Source organism: Mustela lutreola, chromosome 12, assembly GCF_030435805.1.
Source record: "Mustela lutreola isolate mMusLut2 chromosome 12, mMusLut2.pri, whole genome shotgun sequence".
Taxonomy (NCBI): domain Eukaryota; kingdom Metazoa; phylum Chordata; class Mammalia; order Carnivora; family Mustelidae; genus Mustela; species Mustela lutreola.
The window spans coordinates 61,697,155-61,721,390 of NC_081301.1; the positions used below are offsets into that span (position 1 = coordinate 61,697,155).

Below are 24,236 nucleotides of genomic sequence, written 5' to 3' on the forward strand. Positions count from 1 at the left end.
CAGAACCTCACAGTGGCAGTGGCCCATCTGGGGGACACAGCCCCTGCCCTCTGTACCTGTGAGTGCTGTAGTCCATCACCAGCTTCTCTCCACACACAGGCACATCCCCCACAGTATACATCTCAAAGACCTGCTTTTTGTCAAGGCTAAGACTATGCGAGTAAAACAGTGGTGAGAGCATCCCTGTCACACAAGACAAATATGTCTCATCTCATGCATGAATACAGCATAGACAGTTTGTGAGTGAGCAGCAACCACCTCCAAGTTGAAGAATGACTCCTCGTCCTTACAAAAATTCTACACTGAACAAAGCTGGGGGTGGGGGGATGTGCTTTCAGGGCTGGGGATTAAGAAGAGGTAAAGATTTAGTCACAAGTGAAAAACTTCTAAAGTGAAAAACAACAAATATTATGGGAAGAAAAGTCAAATTAAAAAGTGAAGAAAAAAAGATGAAGAGAGTGTAGCTATTTATTAATATGTCCACAAGTAGCTAATTCCTAAATCCTCTTCTAACTGAGACGAGCTTTTATTTATCTGGTCAAAAGCTTTTTGTCACTTTAGCTTCTTCACATAAAAATTCTCATGTTCAAAAAAGAGTTCTCATGCTCATAATAATTCTGACCCAGTAACTACCCATGGGCACAAAGAAAGAGGAACCCAGTATGTACTGAGCCTTACAGAACCTAATCTTCAGAAATATTTCAAAGAAGCAACTTCTGATTATTAAATCATCAGGCAATTTTATTCATGATGAACGCTCAATTGTTTTATGTCTGAATATGTTTAGAAGCAACATACTGGTATCGTAATCATAGACTCTAACCAACCAAACTAACGATAATTGTTCTGAGTTCTTTTTTCTTAAGATTTATATTTACGTAAGAGAAAGAGAGCATGCCTGTGCACACAAGTGAGGGGAGGGGAAGAGGGACAAGAAGACTCCCTCCTGAGTGCCTAGCCCACGGGAGGGGCTCCATCCCAGGTCTCTGAGATCACAACCTAAGCCATAGTCAGATGCTTAACTAACTGAGCCACCCAGGTGCCTCTGTTCTGAGTTCTTTTTAAAAAATAGATCACACATACATAAACTATGTTGTTCATATAAAAGTCCTTAATGTAGAAGTGCTACATCTTATTTTGTTGAATGTCCTGCATTTTACTTTTAGTATTATTATAAGTGAACTATAACCAGCATGAAATTATAGTAAATGTACCCTGAAATAAAACTAATTTCATGGGGCACCTGGCTGGCTCAGTGGGTTAAGCCGCTGCCTTCGGCTCAGGTCATGATCTCAGGGTCCTGGGATTGAACCCCACATCAGGCTCAGCAGGGAGCCTGCTTCCCCCTCTCTCTCTCTGCCTGCCTCTGCCTACTTGTGATCTCTCTCTCTGTCAAATAAATAAATAAAATCTTTAAAATAAAGTAATTTCAAATTAGTACTCAGATAAATAATTGTTGTTATAAAACATGAATCTGCATTTTTCTCCCCACATCCTAAAAACCCTATTTGAAGTCAAGGATATATTAGTTTGTGTTAAATCTGTCTTACATATAAATACTATGCACACAAAATGAATGTTAAAAAAATAATACTAATTTACCTTATCAAAGGGAATACCATATTTCTTCAATACAGACGGAGATATCAGTGTCATCTTGTGGCGAAGAAATGCATCACACCCTTGAGAACTGCTTGGGAAAAAACCTAAATGGAAACAATGAATATAAGTAGTGATGTGCCAATTATGATAAAATTTCAGATAGATTTTTTTAAAGCTTATGTTCTAGTATTCTCACAGAAAGACCGTTCTATGCAAACATATACCAACTCCATCAAAAAAACCCTGGTACTAAAAATTAGAGTCAGAATTCTTAAAAGCTAAAGGATACATCTTTATATCACTAAAGGCTGACCTTCCTTACAAAAAGAGCTACCAAGAATTGTTTTCATAAGATATAAAATTACTAAGCCTTACAAATTTCAACTTACAAATTTTAATTCAACCTAATATCTGGTAAATGGAGAAAATAATAAAGATGGTTAGGAAAGGTTAATACACATTTTAATACAGAAATCTCTCATTTTAAGAAAGATTCCTAGAGGTGATCGTTCCAAATACCTGGCAAGAGAAGAAACAGCAGTTCCCTCCCACCTTTTTGTGTTTCTTTCTGATCAATTTAATACAGTTAACTGATACTGTAGATGCTGCTGCTATTAAAGACAGGAGTGCATACGTCCCTTAAATTAGTATTTTTGTGTTCTTTGGGTAAATTTCACTCATACATGGAATTTAAGAAACAAAACAAGCTAGCAAATAGGAAAAACAACAAAGAGAGGCAAACCAAGAAACAGACTCTTAAATATAGAAAGTAAACTAATGGTTACCAAAAGGGAGGTGGGTGAGGGGAATAGGTGTAATGTGTGATGGGGATTAAGAAGTGCACGTGTTGTGATGAGCACCGGTGGAAGTACTGAATCACTATATCGTACACCTGAAACTAATATTACACTGCATGTTAACTAACTGGAATTTAAATTAAAAGGTTAGCTGCTACCAATTTCCTGAACCAAATTCCCAGACAGCTCCGGTCAAATGCTTGGAAACCTGTCCCACCAGTCTGTGTGGGAGCAGTGTTTTGAGCAGTCCTTTAAATGAGGAAACTTAAGATGCAGCAACCCTTTTGCTCAATAGTATATCAAGGACCAAAACATAGTTGTTTTTCTCCACCACTGACTTCATCCCTGTAGTTTTTGTCTGAGGCAGAGTCATTAATTCAGCCACGCAAGCTACAGGAAAATGAATATGCATAATGCCCTGCTCTTCGCCTTACTTACTCAGAGAGAAACACTACCAACGCAAAGCAAGTGGGAAAGCAAGAAGGGGAAGTGGGAAAGCAAGAAGGGAAAGAGACACAGGGAAAAGACAGAGAAGAATCCTAGAGAGAGAACCCAGAAAGAAAACAGAACTCACCAAGAAGACAAGGGGATACACATGATAAAGTGGGTAGAGGCACAGAAGCTGTTTAATTCCTTCACTGCCAAAATGAAGACAAAGCCACTAGAAATGTTACTTATCTAACTCTATAGCTCACTACATGCAAATAGTTCAAGATGTGACCAATTTGACAAAAGGATTACCAGTATTCATTAACTAACTATGAACAATTTTAACCTCATGGAAGTGTCTCACAATATTTTTAAAGTAAATCAAAACCACAATGAGATACCATTCTAACACCCGTTAGAATGCCTAAAATTAACACGACAGGGAACAACAAACGCAGCCAAGGATGTGGAGAAAGGGGAACCCTCTTACATCGTTGGCAGGAATGCAAGCTGGTACAGCCACTCTAGAAAACAGTACGGAGGTTTCTCAAGAAGTTAAGATTAGAGCTACCTTACAACCCAGCAACTGCACTACTGGGTATTTATCTAAAAGATACCAACATAGTAATCCCAAGGGGCACCTGAACCTCAATGTTCATAGCAGCAATGTCCACAATAGCCAAAATGTGGAAGGAGCCAAGATGCCCTTCAATAGTTGAAGAGGTAAAGAAGATGTGGTTCATATTTACAATGAAATATTATTCAACCATCAGAAAGGATGAATACTACCATTTATATCCATCACATGGATGGAAGTGAGGGTATAATGCTAAGTGAAATAAGTCAATCAGAGAGACAGTTATCATATGATTTCACTCATATGTGGAATATAAGGAACAGCACAGAGGATCATAGGTGAAGGGAGGGAAAACTGAATGGGAAGAAATCAGAGAGGAAGAAAAACCATGAGTGACTCTTGAGTCCGGGGAAACAAACTGAGAGTTGTGGAAAGGGAGGTAGGTGGGGGGATGGAATAATTGGGTGATTGGCATTAAGGAAGGCATGTGATATGATAAGCACTGGGTGTTATATGCAATTAATGAATCATTGAACACTACATCAAAAACTAATGATGTACTGTAAGTTGGCTAATTGAATTTAAATTAAAAAAAAAAAAGAGGGGTGCCTGGGTGGCTCAATGGGTTAAGCCTCTACCTTCAGCTCTGGTCATGATCTCAGGGTCCTGGGATCGAGCCCTGCGTTGGGCTCCCTGCTCAGCAGGGAGCCTGCTTCCCCCCTCTCTGCCTGCTTCTTGTCTACTTGTGATCTCCTTCTGTTAAATAAATAAATAAATATTTTTAAACAAATAAATGAAAAAGAAAAAATATAAATAAATAGGACTTATTGATGCCACCATGGAGTATGTGATCATCAGAAGGAAACAGATCAACTTGCCAGGAAAAAGCCATTAGGGTATAAGGAACCACCTGCAAAAGGTAGGATGTTCTGCTTAAACATCTGCATCTGAGTTTTTTAAATAGCTGGAAATTTTTAAAGTATATGGCAAAGAAAACAACAGAAATACTATCATTCCAGGGGCTCAGTCGGTTAAGCATCTGACTCTTGATTTCACTCATGTCATGATCTCAGGGTTGTGAGAGTGGGCTCCATGCTGGCCATAGAGCCTGCTTAAGATTCTCTCTCTCCCTCTCCCTCTGCCCCTCTCGCCCCTCACCCTGCCTCCACAGTCATGCACACTCTCTGTCTCTCTAAAAAAGAAAAAGAAAAAGAAATACTACCATTCCCTACAATACCAATAGGAATAAAAGGAATCATTTTGTCCTATATGGTCACTTGAGGCAGCCCTCTGTATATGGTTAATATATATTATATATAAATAGGAAATAGAATATTATACCAAATAAACGACCCTATGAAAAAAATGCAGATTTCAGTGAATGGAGAGAAAATACCACACTAATGTAACGGCCATATCTACACACTAAGACATGCTGAGTCTTACACCACAGACAGTAAAGCACAGGAGGGAGGTCCCCACACACACAACCCATGGAAACATTTTTAATATTACAATTCAAATGGATTTATCAAACTTCTGAAATCTGTATCTCTGCACATCCTAAATGAATTGACTTTTAAATTAAAATCAATGAAGAAAGAGGAGTCTATTCAATTTTCTTTTGATACAGATTTGTAATCAGGACCTGAAAAATATGGTGACTGGTCATAAGTTAATTTAAATTGGAAAACCACTGAAGTAAGGTAATTTGCAGCGTATTAAAAACTTTGGTTTAGAATTTGTATTTACAACAGGCTATCAGAATTACATTTTACACTACTGGAAAACACCTCATAATCAGCACAAATTATGCTCAAGCATGTGCCTCAAAATGAGTTTTACCTCAAAATATCTGCATGAATACATGGTTCATATTCGCCTCACCCCACAGTCTATGAAAATTATTTTATCAACGTATAAACAACCCAGTATAGCCAGAATACTATTAGATACAAAATGATAGTATTTTTAAAAACTCAGAATTACGCTGGTTGAAGAAATGTTGGTGTATTTAATAATAAGTAAAATAAAAAAACAACTTTGGGGTCACTTGCATAAAGAAACAACAGTAACATGGATAGAAATGATAATATTTAAGTAAAAATTCAACCTAAGATAATTAAAGTTTTTGAAGAGTCACCAAGAAAAAAGATAGTATGTGTTAAAACTTCTGCAAACAAGTTCTTCAAAATATGCCTCTCAGAATCATTTTTTCTACTCTAATATTTGCTTTCTTGACATTCTCTTTTCTAAGTTTTGAATAATTTATTTAGATGAAGTACTCTCTGGAAGTTATATTTTAATGTTACTACTGTAAGAGTCCATAAATTTTTCCAGTTAACCAGTCACACAGGGCAACTATCTGCTCTTCCACAATCTTGGAAATCAAGAAGTTCCAATAAAGAGAAAATTTTAGGGGTGCCTGGGTGGCTCAGTGGGTTAAAGCCTCTGCCTTCAGCTCGGGTCATGATCCCAGGGAGCCTCCCTCCCCCCCTTCTCTCTACCTATCTCTCTGCCTACTTGCAATCTCTGTCAAATAAATAAATAAAATCATTTAAAAAAATTAAAATAAAGAAAAAGTTTTACATTGAACCTTCAATCATCTAGTTAAGGAAATAGCAGCTAGCATCCCACTGCCACACCTCACACCCCATGGTCTCTAAGTAATGTGCTATATGTAGAACACACAGAATAAACCTGACTCATAATTCTGTACTCCTGTCACGTTAGGTCACTTGTTTTATTCTTACATAAAAACAAACACATTAAGGGAACAAGATACAAAATATGCATGAGTGCTGTAGGGAGATGTGGTTTCAGTCTCTTATTTTAAAAGATTTTATTTATTTGAGAGAGAGCATGCAAGCACACGTGAGGGGGGTGGTATGGAGGGGAGGGAGAAGCAGACTCCCCACAGAGCAGGGAGCCCCACGTGGAGCTTGATCCCAGGACCCCAAGATCATTACCTGAGCCAAAGGGAGATGTTTAACCAACTGAGCCACAAAGCCACCCAAAGTATCTTCTTCTATAGGGATATTTTGGTAGGAGCATTTGAGAGTCAGACTACAAGGTGCAAACTATGCTATGGGATTCCGTATAAATCTTACTCAATCCCCTCTTACTGGTGCTTAACACACATACTTATTTGAGCACCAACCTTCCTCTCTCCTTTAACACTCTTGACTAACACACTTCTTCTCTGGTATAAATTGGAGAGCTAAGTTTTAGACCAAAGAGCTAATTGTTGGAAATATTTTTTATTATCTCTATAACTTTTATTTCTTGTTTTACTGATTTTTTTAGTGTATTATGTTAGTCACCATACAATACATCATTAGTTTTTGATGTAGTGTTCCAAGATTCATTGTGTTCCTTAATACCCATCACCAGGCTCACCCACGCTCCCCTCTAAAACCCTCAGTTTGTTTCTCAGAGCCCACAGTCTTTCATGATTTATCCCTCCTCTTATCCCCCCCCTTCACTTTTCCTTTCCTTCTCCTACTGTCCTCCATGTTATTCCTTGTGTTCCACAAGGAAGTAAAACCATATGGTAATTGACATTCTCTGCTTGACTTATTTCACTCAGCATAATCTCTTCCAGCTCCATCCGTGTTGATGCAACAGTTGGGTATTCATCCTTTCTGATGGCTGAGTAATATTGCATTGCATATATGGGCCGCATCTTCTTTATCCATTCGTCTGTTGAACAGCATCTTGGCTCTTTCCACAGTCTGGCTACTGTGCACATTGCTGCTTTGAACACTAGAATACATATGGCCCATCTTTTCACTACATCTGTATCTTTAGGGTAAACACCCAGTCGTGCAATTGCAGGGCCATAGGGTAGACACATTTTTAATTTTTTTTAAAGATTTTATTTATTTATTTGACAGAGAGAGAGAGAGATCACAAGTAAGCACAGAGACAGGCGCAGAGATAGGGAGAAGCAGGCTCCCTGCTGAGCAGAGATCAGGGCTCGATCGATGCAGGGCTCATCCCAGGACCCTGGAACCACAACCTGAGCCCAAGGCAGAGGCTTAACCCACTGAGCCACCTAGGAACCCTATTTTTAATTTTTTGAGGAATCTCCACACTGTTTTCCAAAGTGGCTACCCCAACTGCCATTCCCACCAACAGTTTAAGAGGGTTCCCCTTTCTCCACATCCTCTTCAACACATGTTGTTTACTGTCTTGTTAATTTTGGCCATTCTAACTGGAGTAAGGTGGCATCTCAATGCGGTTTTATTTGAATCTCCCTGATGGCTAATGATGACGAACATTTATTCATGTGCCTGTTAGCCATTTGCATGTCTTTTTTTTGGACAAGGGTCTGTTTATCTCTTGTGCCCATTTTTTTGTGATTATCTGTTGTGTGTGTTCAGTTTGAGGAGTTCATTATAGATCTTGGATGTCAGCCCTTTGTCTGTAATGTCATTTGTGACTATCTCTTCCCAATCCGTGGGTTACCTCTTTGTTTTGTTGACTGTTCCCTTTGCTGTGCAGAAGTTTTTGATCTTGATGAAGTCCCTGAAGTTCATTTTTGCTTTTGTTTCGTTTGCCTTTGGAAACATGTCTTGAAAGAAGTTGCTGTGGCCAATGTCGAAGACGTTACTGCCTATGTTCTCCTCTAGGATTTTGATAGACTCCTGCCTCACTTTGAGATTTTTAATCCATTTCGAGTTTATCATTGTGTAGGGTGTAAGAGAATGGTCAAGTTTCATTCTTCTGTACATAGCTGTCCAACTGTCCCAGCACCATTTATTGAAGAGACAGTCCTTTCTCCACTGGATATTTTTTCCTGCTTTGTCAAAGATTATTCAACCATAGAGTTGAGAGTCTATAACTGGGCTCTCTACTCTGTTCCACTAGTCTATGTGTCTGTTTTTGTGCCAGTACCATGCTATCTGAGTGATCACAGCCTTGTAATAAAGCTTGAAATCAGGCAACATGATGCCCCCAGTTTTGTTTTTCTTTTTCAACATTTCCTTGGCAATACAGGGTGATTTCTGGTTCCATACAAATTTTAGGATTGTTTGTTCCAGTACTTTGAAAAACACCAATGGTATTTTGACCCAGATGGCGTTGAAAGTATAGATTGCTCTAGGCAGCACAGATTTTTAACAATGTTTACTCTTCCAATCCATGATCATCTTTTTCCATCTTTTTCCAGTTTTTCCATCTTTTTGTGTCTTCTTCAACTTCTTTCATGAGTGTTCTGTAGTTCATTGAGTATAGATCCTTCACCTCTTATTCCTAGGTATCTTATGGTTTTTGGTGCTGTTTTAAATGGAAACAATTCTCTAATTTCCCTTTCCACAGTTTCATTGTTAGTGTATAAGAAAGCAACTGGTTTCTGTACATTGATTTTGTATCCTGCCACATTGCTGAATTGCTGTATGAGTTCTAGTAGACTGGGGGTGGAGTCTTTTGGATTTTCCACATAAAGTATTATATCATCTGTGAAGAGAGAGAGTTTGACTTCTTCTTAGCCAAAGTGAACACATTTTATTTCTTTTTGTTGTCTGATTGCTGTTGCTAGGACTTCTAGTACTATGTTGAACAGCAGTAGCAACAGTGGGCATCCTTGTCGTGATCCTAATCTCAATGCAAAGGCTCTTAGCTTATCGCCATTGAGAATGATATTCGCTGTGGGTTTTTCATAGATAGATTTTATGAAGTTGAGGAATGTTCCCTCTATCCCTATACTTTGAAGCATTTTAATCAGGAACGGATGCTGTATCTTGCCAAATGTTTTTTCTGCATCAATTCAAAGGACAATGCGGTTCTTGTCTCTTACTGATTTGTTCTGTCATATTGATTGATTTGTGAATATTGAACCATGCTTGCATTCCAGGGATAAATCCCACCTGGTCATGGTGGATAATCTTTTTAATGTACTTTCGGATCTTATCAGCTAGGATCTTCTTGAAAATCTTGGTATCCATCCATATTCATCAAGGATATTGGTCTGAAATTCTCCTTTTTGATGGGCTCTTTGCCTAGTTTGGGGATTAGTGTAATGCTGGCCTCATAGAAAGAGTCTGGAAGCTTTCCTTCTGTATCTATTCTTGAAATAGCTTCAGGAGAATAGGTATTATTTCTTCTTTGAATGTTTGGTAGAATTCCCCAGGGAATGCATCATCAGGTCCTGGGCTCTTGTTTTTTGGGAGGTTTTTGATCACTGCTTCAATCTCATTACTAGATATTAGTCTCTTCAGGTTGTCAATTTCTTCCTGTTTCAGTCTTGGAAGTTAATAGGTTTCCAGGAATCCATCCATTTCATCTAGATTGCTTAACTCATTGGCATATAGTTATTGATAATAATTTCTGATAACTGTTTCTATTTCCTTGGTGTTAGCTGTGATCTCTCCCCTTTCATCATAATTTTATTAATTTGGGTCCTTTCTCTTTTCTTTTGGATTAGGCTGGCCAGTGGTTTATTGGTCTTATCTTCAGGTTCAAAATGCACCTCTTGTAGACAGCATATGGATGGATCCTGTCTTTTTATTCAATCTTCATACCTGTGCTGTTTTATGGCAGCATTTAGGCTGTTCACATTGAGAGTGATTATTGAAAGATATGTTTTTATCGTCATCATGCTGCCTGTGAGGGCCTTGTTTCTATAGATTGTCTCTGTAAGTTTTTGTTCTATATCACTCTTGGAGTCTTTCTTCTTTTATAGAACTGCCCCTCCAATATTTCGTGTAGGGTCAGGTTTTAGTCTTTGCCAGTCTTGGAAGCTCTTTCTGTCTCCATCCATTCTGAATGTCAGCCTTGTCATATGAAGTATTCTTGGCTGCATGTTCTTCTCATTCAGTGCCATGAATATGTCTTTCCAGCCCTTTCTGGCTTGCCAGGTTTCTGTGGACAGGTCTGATGTTATTCTGATGTTCCTCCCTCTGTACATAAGGTATCCCTTTCCCCTAGCTGCCCACAAGACATTTACTCTGATTTTATGATTCATGAATTTCACAATGACATGCCGGTAGGTCTCTCTACCCTCGTTGATCTTGGGGGAGTGTCCTCTCTGCCTCTAGAACACAAACATTTGTTCCATTCTCCAGTTTAGGGAAATTCTCAGCTAGGATTTGCTCAACTATATCTTCTAGTCTTCTCTCTATCTCTACCCTCTCAGGCATCCTAGTAATTCTGGCATTGGAATGTTTCTGGCATCATTTATTTCTCTAATTCATGTTTCATGGCTTCTAAACTGTTTGTTTCAGGCCTCCTCCTGATCCTTCTTTTCTATCAGTTTGTCTTTGAGATCACTAATTCGATCTTCTGCCTCATTTACCTTAGCTGTTAGAGTATTCAGATTTGATTGAATCTCATTGATAGCATTTTTAAGTTCTGCCTGATCAGCTCTCACTTCTGCCCTTAGAGATTCTATGTTGCCACTAATGGTTTTCTCCAACCTAGCCATTGTCTGCCTAACTGTTACCCTGAATTCTTTTTCCAACATCTTGCTTATGTCCATATCCAATAGTTCTGTGGCAGAGGTCACACTCTCTGAATTTTCCCTCTGTTATGTGTTCCTCCTCCTAGTCATTCTGGTGAGAGGTGGCTGAGGGGATGTATAGCTGAAAATATCAACCACGATCCAGGCAAGTTGCAACCTGGAAAGTTTCAGAGCAATCAGAAGTCACCACCAAAAAGAAAGGAAAAAAAAAAAAAAAAGCCAAAAGGAGCCCCAAGGGTAAGATTTATAAAGTACAAAAACAAAAATGAACAAACAAAAAAGCAGACAAAAGGAAAAGAAAAAGAAAAAAAGAAAAACCCTGCCAAAATGAACCCCAAGAATAATATTTATAAAGTATAAAAACAAAAACAAAGAGCAACAAAAGAAGAAGAAAATTAAAAAACACAAAATAAAAAGGAGGGTGATGGGAAGGTGGTTATAATCCCTCAATGTGGGGGAGGAAGGGTACTTCAGTTCTTCCTGGGTGTGTCTTATCACCTTTGTTAGAGGCCTTAACTTTCCAGGGATACGGGGAAATTAAAACTAGTGTATATATAAAGATGTAGTACTGAATAGGGAAAAAAGGACTACATTGACACATATCTATGTATCTGTATCTATATCTATATCCATATAAAAGAAAAAAAAATGTGTATGTATGAAAAAAGTTCAAGTTATAAAGTTACTATGTAATATGTTGTATTAAACATCTAGTTGAAACAGTAAGTAGATAAAAAAATTAATTAAAGAAAAAAAATCATGAGAATGAATTTTAAAAGAGAGAGGAAAAAAGTTATATCTAAGAAATATACAGGCTGTGAGGCAATACTGGCAGCTTAATATATTGTCTTCTCCTGATGTTGGGGTTTTATAGTTTTATGGAAACCCTGTTGTGGTTGTCCTCTTTTTCCTTCCACTTGTCTTCTGTGGGAGGGACCTGCCTCATTGTTTTTCCATCAATCCCGCTTGGGTGGAGTTGCCCTGCTCCCTATCAAAGGGCTGGGCTCCATGGAAACCGGTTTTCCAGCTTTTGTTCTCTGGAGGTTTTTGTTCTATGGCAGCTTTTCCTGCCTTTAAGGAGGGTCAGAGCAAAGTAAACTGGCTGCACCCAGACTTCCACCTCAGAGGGAAGCCACAGCTGCTCCTTTCTGAGTGGAATACCTCCTCTCTCAGAACATACAGACCCCCCCTTCTGCAAACTCTGTTGAACAATCCAGTCTCCCACAGGTGGTACGCACCCCCAGCCACCATCTCAGTAGTCACCTGAGGCCCCATTTGTCTCTGTACCCCCGTGCCACCAAAACCATGAGCAATACTATTCCGGGCAAGCCCAGTCCCAGCAGCTGCCATTCCCAAACCACTGACTCAAGTCCCCTGCAGGTCCTCTCATCCACCTCTGAGGCAGAGGCGTCTGTGGTGGCTATGGCAGCTGCCAGGCCCAGGGACCACTGACTCAAGCCTATGCCATAAGCCCTCACCCCTACGACGGTGGAGGCTGTGGAAATGGCTGTGGAAGTGCTGCTGGCCGCAGCAGCCACCAGCCCCAGGGACTGCTGACTGTGGCCTGCACCGATGGGCAGTGGCTGCAGCTGACCTGGGACTGTGGCATAGGTCTACACCTGTGGCCACCAGGTCCCAACAATTGTCCCTTAATTCCCTTTGTTCTGTTACAGTGCTCTTATCAGTTCCTTCTGGTCTTGCAGCCACCAGTCCCCAAGCTATTGCTGGTCCCCAAGCTCAGGGCACCTTAACATTGTGGTATTACTTTCCAATGGGTTGCTTCTGGTGGCTCCGTCCCCCTTCTGTTTATCCTCCAATATCTGTCTACACACTCCCAACGTTTTTATACCTCTCCACTGGTGATCCTCTGCCCCCATAGAGATCCAGAAGTGTGTAATCTTACATCTCGGGTTGATTTCATGGATGTTCAGAGTGCTCTGGTAGATATCTAGCTCAATTCAGCAGACCAGTTGAAATACGGTCTCCTACTCCTCCACCACCTTGCCCCTCCTCCTGAAATATTTAAAACCACCCTCACTTTGTCTACATGGCCAGCAAAACAAGAGATAATAATAGTTGTTAAGAACTTGCTGAGCCTTGCTGAGACATGGATTCCAAAGACAAATCCAACACTCATGTAGCTCTGACTAGTCATGTGATCTCTCAGCTCCTCAGTTTCCTCATCCATAGAGTTATCTTCCTTCCTGGATTGTCTTTTTTCAGCTTTACTGAGCTATAATTGGCATGTAACATTGTGTGAGTTTAAGGTATACAGAGAAAGAATTTGATTGATTACCATTATGAAATGATTACCATCACCTCAGAATTTTTTGTGTGTATGATAAGAACTTTTAAAATCTATTCTCTTGGAAACCTTCACTTATACAATACAGTTTTAACTATAGCCACCATACTATATAGTCCATCCCTAGAACTTAACCTTCTTAAAACTGTAAGTCTGTACCTTTTGACTACCATTACCCATTTCCTCTCCACCTTGCCCACCACCTCTGGCAACCACTAACTTGTTCTCTGTATCTATATGTTCAGTTTTTTTAGATTCTACACATGAGATCCTACTCTCTGACTCATTTCACTTAGTATAATGTACTCAAGATTCATCCATGTTGTTACAAATGGTAGAATTTCCTTCTTATGGCTGAATAATATTCTACTGTCTTCATATATAACACATTTGCCTTATCCATTCAAATGTCAACAGACACTTTAGTTGTTTCTATGTCCTGCCTACTGTGAATAACACTGCAATGAATATGAGAGTGCAGATATCTCTTCCAGACAATGATTTAATTCCCCTTTGATATATATCCAGAAAAGGAATTGTCAGATCATACAGTAGTTACATATCTACTTTTCTGAAGAAACTCCACACTGTTTTCTATAGTGGCTGTTCTCACTGGATCATTATGGGAATCCAACAAGATAATGCTCAAAAAACTTATCCATAGCTAAAAGGTGGAAGCAACCTAAATGTCCATCAACTGATAAATGGATGAAGTAAATGTAATATATCCACAAATGTAATATTACTAAGCCATAAAAAAGAATGAACCACTGATACATACTTGAAAATGGAAAAGATGAGAAGTAAAAGAAGACAGACATAAAACATCACATAATGCATAATTCCATGTACACTAAAATATCATGGATTAGTAAATTCCTAGACAGAAAGCACACTAGCAGTTGTGAGGGATTGGGGAGAAGCAGGACAGAAAAGGCAGGGACCAATTAATACATACAAGGTTTCCATTTAGGGTGATGAAATTCTCTTGGAACTGGATAGAGGTGATGATTGCATAATAAGAACATACTCACTGTCACTGAATTGGACACTTCAAAATGGTTAATAGTTTGTTATGTGAGTTTTATCTTGATTTAAAAAAACAAACTATTGGTATACTTGACACAGAGTAAATTTGAGTAAATAGTAACCATTCTTTTTATCCCTATTTCTCACTTCTACCCTACTGACTCCAGTCCTCATGTTAGTTCAACAAATCTTCTTTCTCCACTACCTCTGCAGCCTGCTAGCTAAGAAGAGGGAATCACAATTCCAAGAGACCTAGAGAACTGACTGGGGTGCTATCATGAAAAGTCAATGGGTACTAAGCCTTAAAACCTGCCTCACTCCCTTGGGCCCTTTAACCTAAACCTAACTGTTCCAGTCACAAAGTAACAAACTTCCCCCTCAAAAAGGAGTTCTAACTGTCAAGCATGACCTGAGTTAAACTATACAGGTTTATTTTTAACCTTGTATTCACCTGTAGATTCTTCCACCTGTTCTCTAACGCTGTTGTTTTAAAATTAAATATCAAAACTCAGGTCTGGATTCCAAATGACCACTCACAATTGGGCTTCAATGTAAACACCCTGTAGGCTAGAAAGACCAAACTGAGAAGGTAATCACTTCTTTTACACTCTAAGCAATGAATACTGGTAAGGACACCACTTTACAACTTATTCCCTCCATATCAACTCTTCCCTACAAGTGACACATTAGGGCTTCTGTGACAGGTAAATCAATGAACTCCCAATGAAATGGTATGTGATTTGGAGGTAGGAAACTGAAAGAATAGTTTGGAAAAACAACCTATGTTTTCACTAAACTGTTAAATAGTAAGAATACAGAACCTGTTTTAAGAGTCTCATGCTCTACCGACTGAGCTAGCCGGGCGCCCCAGAACCTGTTTTAAATAATATTCAAAATAAGTAAAACTTTGATCTGTTTTTTAAAAATAAATATTTATTTTGAATATTCAATATTTAAATAAATATTCCAAACATTTAAGTAAGTATTCATAAACAAATATTCAATATTAAATAAATACTCAAATTAGAACAAACTGCAATCCTGCATAGGCTCCAAGGAGCGCAAGTTTAATTGTATATTTCAAGAGGAAACTAAGAGAAAGGAAGAGCAATAACAAAAACTTTTAATAGGTTGCTTATGTAACTTGATTATTTATTTATTTAGTTAGTTTGGTTGTGAAGTGAACTATGTTCTCTTTTTTTTAATTATAGAAAATGTCAAACATAAAGTAAAAGAGTATAATAAACCTCCATGTACACACACACCATCCGCCTTCAACAATCATCAGCTCATGGTGCATCTTGTTTCTTCTATATTGCCACCCATTTTCTCCATTCTGTATTATTTTTGAGGCAGAGCCCACACATTACATAATTTCATCTAGAAATACAACTTGATTTTTAGAGTCTATACCTCATTTATACTATCTACAAAGATAGGACACTGCTAGCTGCCAATTCCTTAGCAAACTAAAGATAATATTTTTGTTTACTTTTTAAGATATCATATAGTGGGGCACCTGGGTGGCTCAGTGGGTTAACGTCTCTGCCTTCAGCTCGGGTCATGGTCCCAGGGTCTTGGGATTGAGCCCCTGGGCAAGCATTGGGCATCGGCTCTCTGCTTGGCATGGAGCCCGCTTCCCCCTCTCTCTCTCTCTGCCTGCCTCTCTGCCTACTTGTGATCTCTGTCTGTCAAATAAATAAATAAAAATATTTTTTAAAAAAAGATATCATATAGTGGTAAGCAAGAAGGATAGTCTTTGGAACCATTATTCCAATACAAACAAAATGAAAGAGGGTGAAAAGCTAGCATTATAAAAAGCATGTACTCCAGAGATCCCAAAAGAGACTCGAAGCCCTAAAAGTACTCCATAATAACCTTTGCTAAGACAATAAAGTACTGCAAGGAGTTGTACAGCATGGGAAGTGCAGAAACCCATAAGCATTCTCAAGGACCAGGTGCATTCTTTGAATACAGGTGCATGTCCTGTGTACAATGGAAAAGTGATCATAAGTGAGAAGCATTATTCTAAGTGAAAAAAGACACAAAAGTTTACATACTATAAAATTCTATTTTTATGACACTCTAGGGACAAAAATCAGATTTAGTGGTTGCTAAAGGCTGTGGGGAGGGATTAACTGAGAAACGGCACAAAGAAATCTTTTCAAGGAATTGGAAATGTTCTATATTTTGATGATGGTGGTAGTTCCACCACAGTACATATTTGTCGAAACTCACTGAACTGTATATTTAAAGGGAGTGGCTTTTATTGTAAGTATATTATACTTCAATTAATCTGACCTCCCATAATAATAATTAAATGTTTTTCAATCGTTTTAGAAATAAAGGAGATACACTCTAAAAATATGTACTCTTTCCTTCAGATGAAAATTTTTACAAACCGTCAACTGGTTTACATTTTCTAGTATATTAGCTGTTACTAAGGAATGCCTTTTATTTATTTATTTTTTTAAGTAGGCTCCATCCCCATTGTGGACCCCAAGGCAGGGCTTGAACTCACAACCCTGAGATCAAGACCTGAGCTGAGAGCAAGAGTCAGATGCTTAACTGACCGAGCCACCCAGATGCCCCACTAAAAACTCCCTTTAAATCCTAATCTCATATGACAAATATGACAAACACAAACACATGCTGTTGCTATTAAATCATCAAAGTTGCAGCGTTGAAAAAAGGTTACAAATCAAAGTTTAGTAACTTTTTCTATGGATCTGTAAACACTATTTTGGAGAAGCTTATATTAGTTATTAGTCATTTAGGAAAGAAACGAAGAAGGGAAGAAAGGAATGAGGAAAGATGAAGAAATCAGACATGTAGAATACATCTCCACATTAGCAACAGAAAATTTCATTCAAATATAATTGAAATTTACCCAAGAATACTTTGATACAGTTTTTATAATGGTTTTTGTTATATTCATATAACTAATAGGCTTAAAAATATATTGCAAGCATACAAACAAATGGTAAGGAAAAGAACACAGAAAAAGGATATGGAAGGATTGCTTCTGTGGGAAATGTTTATAGATAGATATATTGAATTTACATATGAAATTTCTTAACAACCTTATTAATGAAAAGAACCAATGAGTACGTGGGGAGAAACCCGGTAATTTTTACCCACACCCCTACATATGACATCAACTTCACAGGTTTAAGTTATAGCTGATGTTTCTGTGTGTTCTACTACTCACTGTACAATTAGTTACTCAGGAACGGGTAGAAAATTATCACATTGCAAGCTTCACTCAGCTCTAAATGTCCACAATCTACCAAAACAGGCTTCACTCTGCTCCAAGTGTCCCATGATCTATCAACATCCGTAATAGAAGAGACAGAGCTGGGGCGCCTGGGTGGCTCAGTGGGTTAAATAAAGCCTCTGCCTTCGGCTCAGATCATGATCTCAGGGTCCTGGGATTGAGCCCCACATCGGGCTCTCTGCTTGGCAGGAGCCTGCTTCCCCCTCTTTCTCTCTGCCTGCCTCTCTGCCTCTTTGTGATCTCTGTCAAATAAATAAATAAAATCTTTAAAAAAAAAAAAAAAAAAAAGAAGAGACAGAGCTCCATGGAGCACTCCAGAGGAGCACCAGGAAATTCACACTGATCTCAATCTTGAGAAGGATAGTGGTTCTCCTAAACAAGTGCCTTATTTTATCTCCTGAACACAGTACACCACGTAATGGTCAAGCTTTTTCCATTTCATTTCCACACAGGCATAGATCAAGGACTCCCCAGGCCAAGTACTTTGGGCTCAAACAGGTCAAGGCCAAGTTATTCACAATCTTCCTGGCTCAGCTTCCACCCAAAGAATCAAAGTAGTCTTAATTTCCCTCCATAGTAATTCCCCCCTGCTAGCTGATAGTCCCTTCCTGAATTTTCCTTTCCCAATCTCTGCTGTCACTTCTCAAAATTGTCTATCACCCTACATTAGAATTACACTAGCTTGCTGTATGTTATGTATTACTGACCAATGCCTAAAATCCTAGAACATAGCCAGACATAAAATATTCAGATATATTTAAACACAGACCGTGATATCTGACATCAGATTATGAGGAAAGTAAGCTTAGGGACTGTTGAATCATTCTTAATACAATCAACTGATAAAAAGATGAAAATAACATAGCCTGACAAACCATACATTGATCTCCATGTCTAGGGCATGAGTTAGGCATGAAGGCAAAGAATATATCACTGAATTTCTTCATTTTTTATGGCTTAGGGGACTCCTTAAAATTGATTATTTATAATCAAGGGTATTTTTATTTATTAGCCTTTCACAGCCAGGCATTTTAATATAATAGTTACAGACCATCAGCTAAATGAATGTTTAAGGGAATAAAGTATTTATCATTTGGAGAGCAGATAAAAGTACATTTTCTTAATTCCAAGACAGAGGTATGAGAATGGGTCAAGTTAGAATCAGTTCATAAAATTAACATGACTTGTTATTTATTGCTGCTCTTCTAGTCTCTTGACAGCAGGTTCACAATCTCTATTAGGTCAAACCCTCTGAAGGGATCTGAAGATTGCTTCCCAGAAATACACACATGTGACCAATTTCAAGTATAATTTCATAAAGTCCACAGACTCCCTACATCCCTCCCACAGACGCTTGTCCACCTTCTAGAACAGGAATCCCTAGAAATTAGGTTAATACTCTTGGTTTCACAGGCTTAAATTCAAGACTACTAGTCATTAAAACACACATACCCCAAAACTAACTATTAAAAAAAATTAATCCGTGCTCGCTTCGGCAGCACATATACTAAAATTGGAACGATACAGAGAAGATTAGCATGGCCCCTGCGCAAGGATGACACACAAATTCGTGAAGCGTTCCACATTTTTATGAAATCTTGCCATTTGCGCCAACGTGGATGGAACTTGAGCGTATCATGCTTAGCGAAATAAGTCAAGCAGAGAAAGAAAACTATCATATGATCTCCCTGATATGAGGAAGTGGTGATGCAACATGGGGGCTTAAGTGGGTAGGAGAAGAATAAATAAAACAAGATGGGATTGGGAGGGAGACAAACCATAAGTGACTCTTAATCTCACAAAACAAACTGAGGGTTGCTGGGGGGAGGGGGGTTGGGAGAAGGGGGGTGGGGTTATGGACATTGGGGAGGGTATGTGCTTTGGTGAGTGCTGTGAAGTGTGTAAACTGGGCAATTCACAGACCTGTATCCCTGGGGATAAAAATATATGTTTATAAAAAATAAAAATTAAAAAACTTTAAAAAAAATTAATCCTTCATAATAATGACTCTTCTGTTCCTCCTTCCTGAATGTTGTTTTAAAATAAGTCACAACTAAAATACCTGCTAAGAAGAAGACATCCAAATGGCCAACAGATCCATGAAAAAGTGCTCAATATCACTCAGCATCAGGGAAATACAAATCAAAATCATAGTGAGATATTACCTCACACCAGTCAGAATGGCTAAAATTAACAGGTTAGGAAATGACAAATGGTGGCAAGGATGCAGAGAAAGGAGAACCCACCTACACTGTTGGTGGTAATGCAAGCTGGTTCAACCGCTTTGGAAAACAGTACGGAGGTTCCTCAGAAAGTTGAAAATAGAGTTACCCTCTGACCCAGCAATTGCACTACTGGGTATTTACCCCAAAGATACGAATGTAGTGATCAGAAGGGGCACATGTACCCAAATGTTTATAGCAGCAATGTCCACAATAGCCAAACTATGGAAAGAACCTAGATGTCCATCAACAGAAGAATGGATAAAGATGTGCATATATATACAATGGAATGCAGCCATCAAAAGAAACAAAATCTTGCTATTTGCAACGATGTGGATGGAACTAGAGGGTAGAGGGTATCATGTTAAGCAAAATAAGTCAGTTAGAGAGGGGCGCCTGGGTGGCTCAGTGGGTTAAGCCTCTCTCTACCTTCGGCTCAGGTCAAGATCCCAGGGGCCTGGAATCGAGTCCTGCATAGGGCTCTCTGCTCAGCAGGGAGCCTGCTTCTCCTCATCTCTCTCTCTGTCTGTCTCTCTGCCTATTTGTGATCTCTCTCTCTGTGTCAAATAAATAAATAAAATCTTTAAAAAAAAAAATAAGTCAGAGAAAGACACTTATCATATGATCTCTCTCATATGAGGAATTTGAGAGGCAGGGCAGGGGGGCTGTGGAGGGTAGGGAGCGAAAAAATGAAACAAGCTGGGACCAGGAGGGAGACAAACCATAAAAGACTCTTAATCTCAGGAAACAAACTGAAGGTTGCTGGGGGGTGGGTGTTAGGGATAGGATGGCTGGGTTATGAACACTGGGGAGTGTATGTGCTATGCTGAGTGCTGTGAAATGTGTAACCCTGATGATTCACAGATCTGTACCCCCTGGGGCAAATAACACATCATATTTTAATGGAAAAAAATAAAATAATAAAATAAAATACCTGCTATGTAAGTATAAGAATTCACTTTTCTAAAAAAAAAAAAAAAAAAAAAAAAAAAGAATTCACTTTTCTTACTGCCATCTGAAACAAGATTCTTGCTGATCATTCACACTTCCAAACTCAGTTGCACAAAGCCCTAACTCATATTTTCTTTTTCCAGTAACCAAAATTTTGACCACAGTAAATCAACTTCAATTTTTTTAATATTGGCCGGCATTTTATCCATAACAAAAGACTAATGGAAGACAGCTCTTTGTAAAAAAATTTAGTCATTCCCAATTTACTTCAATCCATACTTTGCTTAACTCAATAGAACAGCAAAGATATTGTCTTATTTCTAAAATAGATGAGATTTAGACATTCTAAAAAGTGAAAATGTTCAAAACTGTCATTCATGATTTAATATTATACCTCTATTCTCCCTTATACTTTCCATTCAATTGTATCAAACCAAAAATTAGAATGTAATAGCATTATAAGCAAACATAACAAGTATAAAAATTGCAACAATTCACTTGAATTTTTTTTTATTACATTTACATCTACACAATATTGGGGGAAAAGAAAACCTATATAAATGAGAAAGCAGCTGAAGGGCAAAATCAAACTCCTGTCTTTATTAGATGCAGGCTTAATGTCTTTGAGATAAAATATTTGTAGGTGCCACAGTCAATCAAGATTTCAATAGAAACCAAAGATGAAAGCATTCATGCATAAAAGGCAAGTGTGATAATTATGATGTGCAGACAAGATAATGGAAAATATCCTTGGCTGCTTTTCATTTTCTGTATCAAGTGCTGCCTTGACCTAGACATCCTATAATGTTCCATCACACTTACTGCATTATTTTATCATTTTAATTATTTAGCAGAAAGTAATTAATTTGGTTGGCATATGCTCAGTTAGGATGGGAATCCTCTACTGTCTCATTGGGTCTTTTCCCTGTGTCATTTCTCAAAATAATCCTGTAAAACAGGTTTGAATAAATGTGCAATTGATTCAAAATTCTTGTACATCCTTCAAGTTTATTAACCTCTTACTGATTAAACAAATGGTACCCATTTTCCTAGAATGTCATTTTCAGACAGTTTATGTCAAAGTTTGTGCAGACAATTTATAGTAGAAATTTTAGTGTGTGACTCCATACTGTAAAGTTTACATTGGCTCCAGGTCTCTGGTGGTGAGGCAGATAGAAAATGGTGGAATAATTATTATAGAGAAGAGTATAGTTCAGCATACAGATTTAGCACAAAGTTCACTGCCTGTGTATTTAAGGATTATGGTAATCGTTTTCTCAGCCACACTCTAATCTTTTCTTCAGAACCAAGGTTCATCCACCTTAATATTCATGAAAATAGTCCCTAACAAAGTTCAAGATTACAATTACATTGCTATTATTACTACAATGTATTACATTATAAAAACACTAAGGCTTTATAGTTATTAGTCTGCCAAAATTATAATAATGCTTCTGACAAATGTGATACTGTAAGTGTTCCTTCTAATACTCTTCTATAATTGGGGGGAAAGTAACTTTTAGATAGCATTAACAATTTCTGTTCAATAAAAGGGATTTTTCAGTGTCCCCATTTCATTATTAAATGAAAGCATATGTAAGACAGGAACAAAAATCCTTTCCCACTAAAAGGCAAACTAAACACACCAATTTTGAAAACAAATCAGCACCTGCCTAAAAGGACAATGGTCACTGAGGATTTGATCCTGGATAAAAAGCAAAACGTCTTACACTCTAATGCAATTCCACCTTCCCCTAGAAATAAGTCACTACCAGCCTACTTATTCCTTGGTAAGCATGGCTAGCAAAACAGATGATGTTGGCAGGGGGTGAATCAGATTCTTCTCCCTTGTATAAACAGGTATGGCAAGGTTTTCTTCTGTGTCTTAAAGACAGAAAAGAGGGGCACCTGGGTGGCTCAGTGGATTAAGTATCTGCCTTCGGCTCAAGTCATGAACTCAGGGTCCTGCTTAGTGGGGAGCCTGCTTCTCCTTCCTACTGCTCCCCCTGCTTGTGTGCACATGCTCTCACTCTCTCTCTCTCTGTGTCAAATAAATAAGTAAAACCTTAAAGGTAAAAAAAAAAAAAAGAAAAAAAGAAAAGAAAAGAAAGAGGAAGGCACTTTGTGCAGATACAAGTGGGTACAGAATGAACCCATTAATAGAGTTCTTCATTCTGGCCCTTACAAAGATAGATAAAGCCACAAAAAATAAAAATTCAAGTTCCAGTAAGGTATGCTTAAATTTGCCTAAGAAGGCATACATGCTCATGCTTACTGGTTATCTGGGAACAGTCATCTTAATACTTCCATGATAGCAATCCCAAACCCAGGGGGCCAAACCAGGAGTCAGAAGGAGATATAACACAACCCTTAGTGAAATAACAGGACAACATGAAGAGTATGCATAAAATACCTGCACCCTGAGATGCAGCATCAGTACTCTTTGGAATTTAACTCAAGAGTATAACTTAAAAGAAAGAAAAGTATTATTAGCACAATAATGTTAAGAAAATGTTTTATATATATGTATATACACATATATATGTTACATAAAAGAAAAAATTGGAAATAATCAAAATAGGTTAAGTGTATCACTTGATGAAATACTAAGCAGCCAACTAAAATAAACATGAAGATTATACAACAGGGAAAAATAGTCACATGGCAATGTGAAAAAAAAATTAATTGTTCAATTAGGAAAACATTAAAAACTCATTTACTTGGAAAGAGTAAAACTAATGGTGACATCCTATACCGTAAAAATACCACAATAACAAAGTATCTATCCAGATGAGAAACAAAGAAAGCAAGTTTACCTTGAGCTAGTCTTTCAAGTCGCTTTCCATGTTCCGGGGGTATTGCATACCTAAAATTTTAAACATAAATAAAAATTTTAGGTTTATAACTGCTCAGCTAGTATCCTTAGATAACGTCATTAAAAAAAAAAAAAAAAGCCAAATTCCACTTGGACGAAATGAATGGAGATTAGAAAACCAATCGCAGAGTCATATACCTGGGACACTAGACAGAAGAAAAATAAACTGTAAACCACCTATTTCAGTGTCCAACCTCATCCCAACCACATTTTTACTCATTAGGAAACAAAGGCCCAAGACCAGTAAACTCCTTGGACAAGGGAGGCAGCTAGCCACAGAAGGGACACTAGAACCTCTTTTCCAACACTCACAGCATCCCAGAAGTTTGGCCTGTTTTTAAGAAAACCAAGGTAGTTGTGCTTTCTTTTAAACCTTTTAAAATGTTTTTATTGACAAGCAGGACAGAACACAAAATTATTATAGCAATATTCATACTTCCACCAAACCTTTCTAAGAACATTATACTTTCCAAATAGATTTTTTTTTAAGATTTATTTATTTATATTAGAGACAAAGAGCGAGCACATTGAGAGTGAGCACAAGCCAGAGAAGGGGTAGAGGGAGAAGGAGAAAATCCTCAAGCAGACTCTCAACCTGGCAGAGCCTGGCACACCTAAGATGAAATCAAGAGTCAGAAGCTTAACCGACAGAACCACCCAGGCACCTCTCAAATAGATTTTAAATAAAAAATTACCAGCGATAAAAAAGC

The 24,236-nt window shown here is 38.1% G+C and overlaps 1 protein-coding gene and 1 non-coding gene across 13 annotated transcripts in view; one reads left to right on the plus strand and one right to left on the minus strand.

Moving 5' to 3' along the window:
* The window catches only part of KDM4C (lysine demethylase 4C), a 521,081-nt gene that overhangs the window by 388,073 nt on the left and 108,772 nt on the right, over positions 1-24,236 (minus strand). For all 12 annotated transcript variants that reach the window (XR_009346376.1, XM_059142108.1, XM_059142109.1 and 9 more), the window contains 2 exons: positions 23,468-23,517; positions 1,603-1,706 (listed from right to left, as the gene is read on the minus strand). Coding sequence is in view for 11 of the 12 variants with exons in the window: in XM_059142108.1 (XP_058998091.1) it covers positions 1,603-1,706; positions 23,468-23,517 (154 nt within the window). In the remaining variant the exon portion in view is untranslated. The remainder of the gene's footprint in view (positions 1-1,602; positions 1,707-23,467; positions 23,518-24,236) is intronic.
* LOC131813274 (U6 spliceosomal RNA) lies at positions 18,962-19,068 on the plus strand. Its single transcript, XR_009346700.1, has one exon. It is a non-coding gene; the product is annotated as a U6 spliceosomal RNA (small nuclear RNA).